We start from the raw sequence: 1,064 nt of genomic DNA, 5'->3' as shown, positions 1-1,064 counted from the left end.
GATTGCCCAACCTTCCTTCCGAGGAGTGGCTGGTGGTTCAGCTGGTGGCTGGTTAGCAGGCAAGTGTCTTAGCCACTATGAGATATGGTAATCCCAGTTTTTGAAGTATTTGGAATTGGGAGAGCCTGGAGCAGGTGGTCTAGAAGGAAAGGGAGTGAAATAAGGGGTCATGGTGGGTGTCTGCCTCCTGGACCTCAGGGGTGCAACTTCTCCCCACCTTGGGTCAATGTGCCAAGGTCGCCCCCTCAGAGCTGGTGCTGAGGTCTGGTCTGTGAACCCTGGGACAGGTTGGGATTGAGAGGGCTTCTCATGCAGTGCGCAGGAAGGTGGCATGGAGATGAGTCTTCCTGTCTTACTAGGTTCTCCATCAACTTCATGGTGGGGCAGGGCCCGGGGGCAGACATCGCCTTCCACTTCAATCCCCGCTTTGATGGCTGGGACAAGGTGGTCTTCAACTCGCGGCAGGGCGACAATTGGGGCAGCGAGGAGAAGAAAAGGAGCATGCCCTTCCACAAGGGTGCTGCCTTCGAGCTGGTGTTCATGGTCATGGCCGAGCACTACAAGGTCTGATGGGAGGGTGGGTGAGGCTTCTCTTCCCGCCTCCCTTCCTCCTTCCTTCCTCCCCTCCCTTCATCCCTTTCTGCTTTCTCTCCCCTCCTCCCTTCCCTCTCCTTCATGCCCTATTTCCACCCTCTCTCCTTTCTTTCCTTCTTCTTTTTCCTCACTCATCATTTTGTGCCTTAGACCCCTGTGTTGGTCTATGCACACATGGTTCATGGCTCCTGACAGCTACACAGGACTCACTGATATCTGTCCTCCCTCAGTTTACTGTCCCCCTTGCCCCACCTCCTGCTTCCCATAAATAAAGCTGCAGTGAACATCCTCATTCGAGCTCCCACATTACCCAAGAGAAGGGTCTCCTGGGCTGTGGGAGGATTGATGGATTGGAGAAGCTACGTGGTCTTCACTCACATGTTGTTGTTGTTGTTGTTATGTGCCGTCGAGTCGGCCCTGACTCATAGCGACCCCTCCTTGGGTTTCCGAGGCAGTATCACTACGGAAGT

The 1,064-nt window shown here is 54.5% G+C and overlaps 1 protein-coding gene across 1 annotated transcript in view; it reads left to right on the top strand.

The window, feature by feature from the left end:
• Positions 1-1,064, top strand: part of LGALS4 (galectin 4) — an 8,200-nt gene that overhangs the window by 3,438 nt on the left and 3,698 nt on the right. The window contains exon 3 of the mRNA XM_007955519.1: positions 360-564. Within this exon, the coding sequence (XP_007953710.1) occupies positions 360-564 (205 nt within the window). The remainder of the gene's footprint in view (positions 1-359; positions 565-1,064) is intronic.

Source organism: Orycteropus afer, unplaced genomic scaffold, assembly GCF_000298275.1.
Source record: "Orycteropus afer afer isolate SDZICR_OR568_19922 unplaced genomic scaffold, OryAfe1.0 scaffold00507, whole genome shotgun sequence".
In the NCBI taxonomy this organism is placed as follows: Eukaryota; Metazoa; Chordata; class Mammalia; order Tubulidentata; family Orycteropodidae; genus Orycteropus; species Orycteropus afer.
The sequence above is the reverse complement of the archived record's forward strand: the minus strand, read 5'-3'. Positions and strand labels throughout refer to the sequence as shown.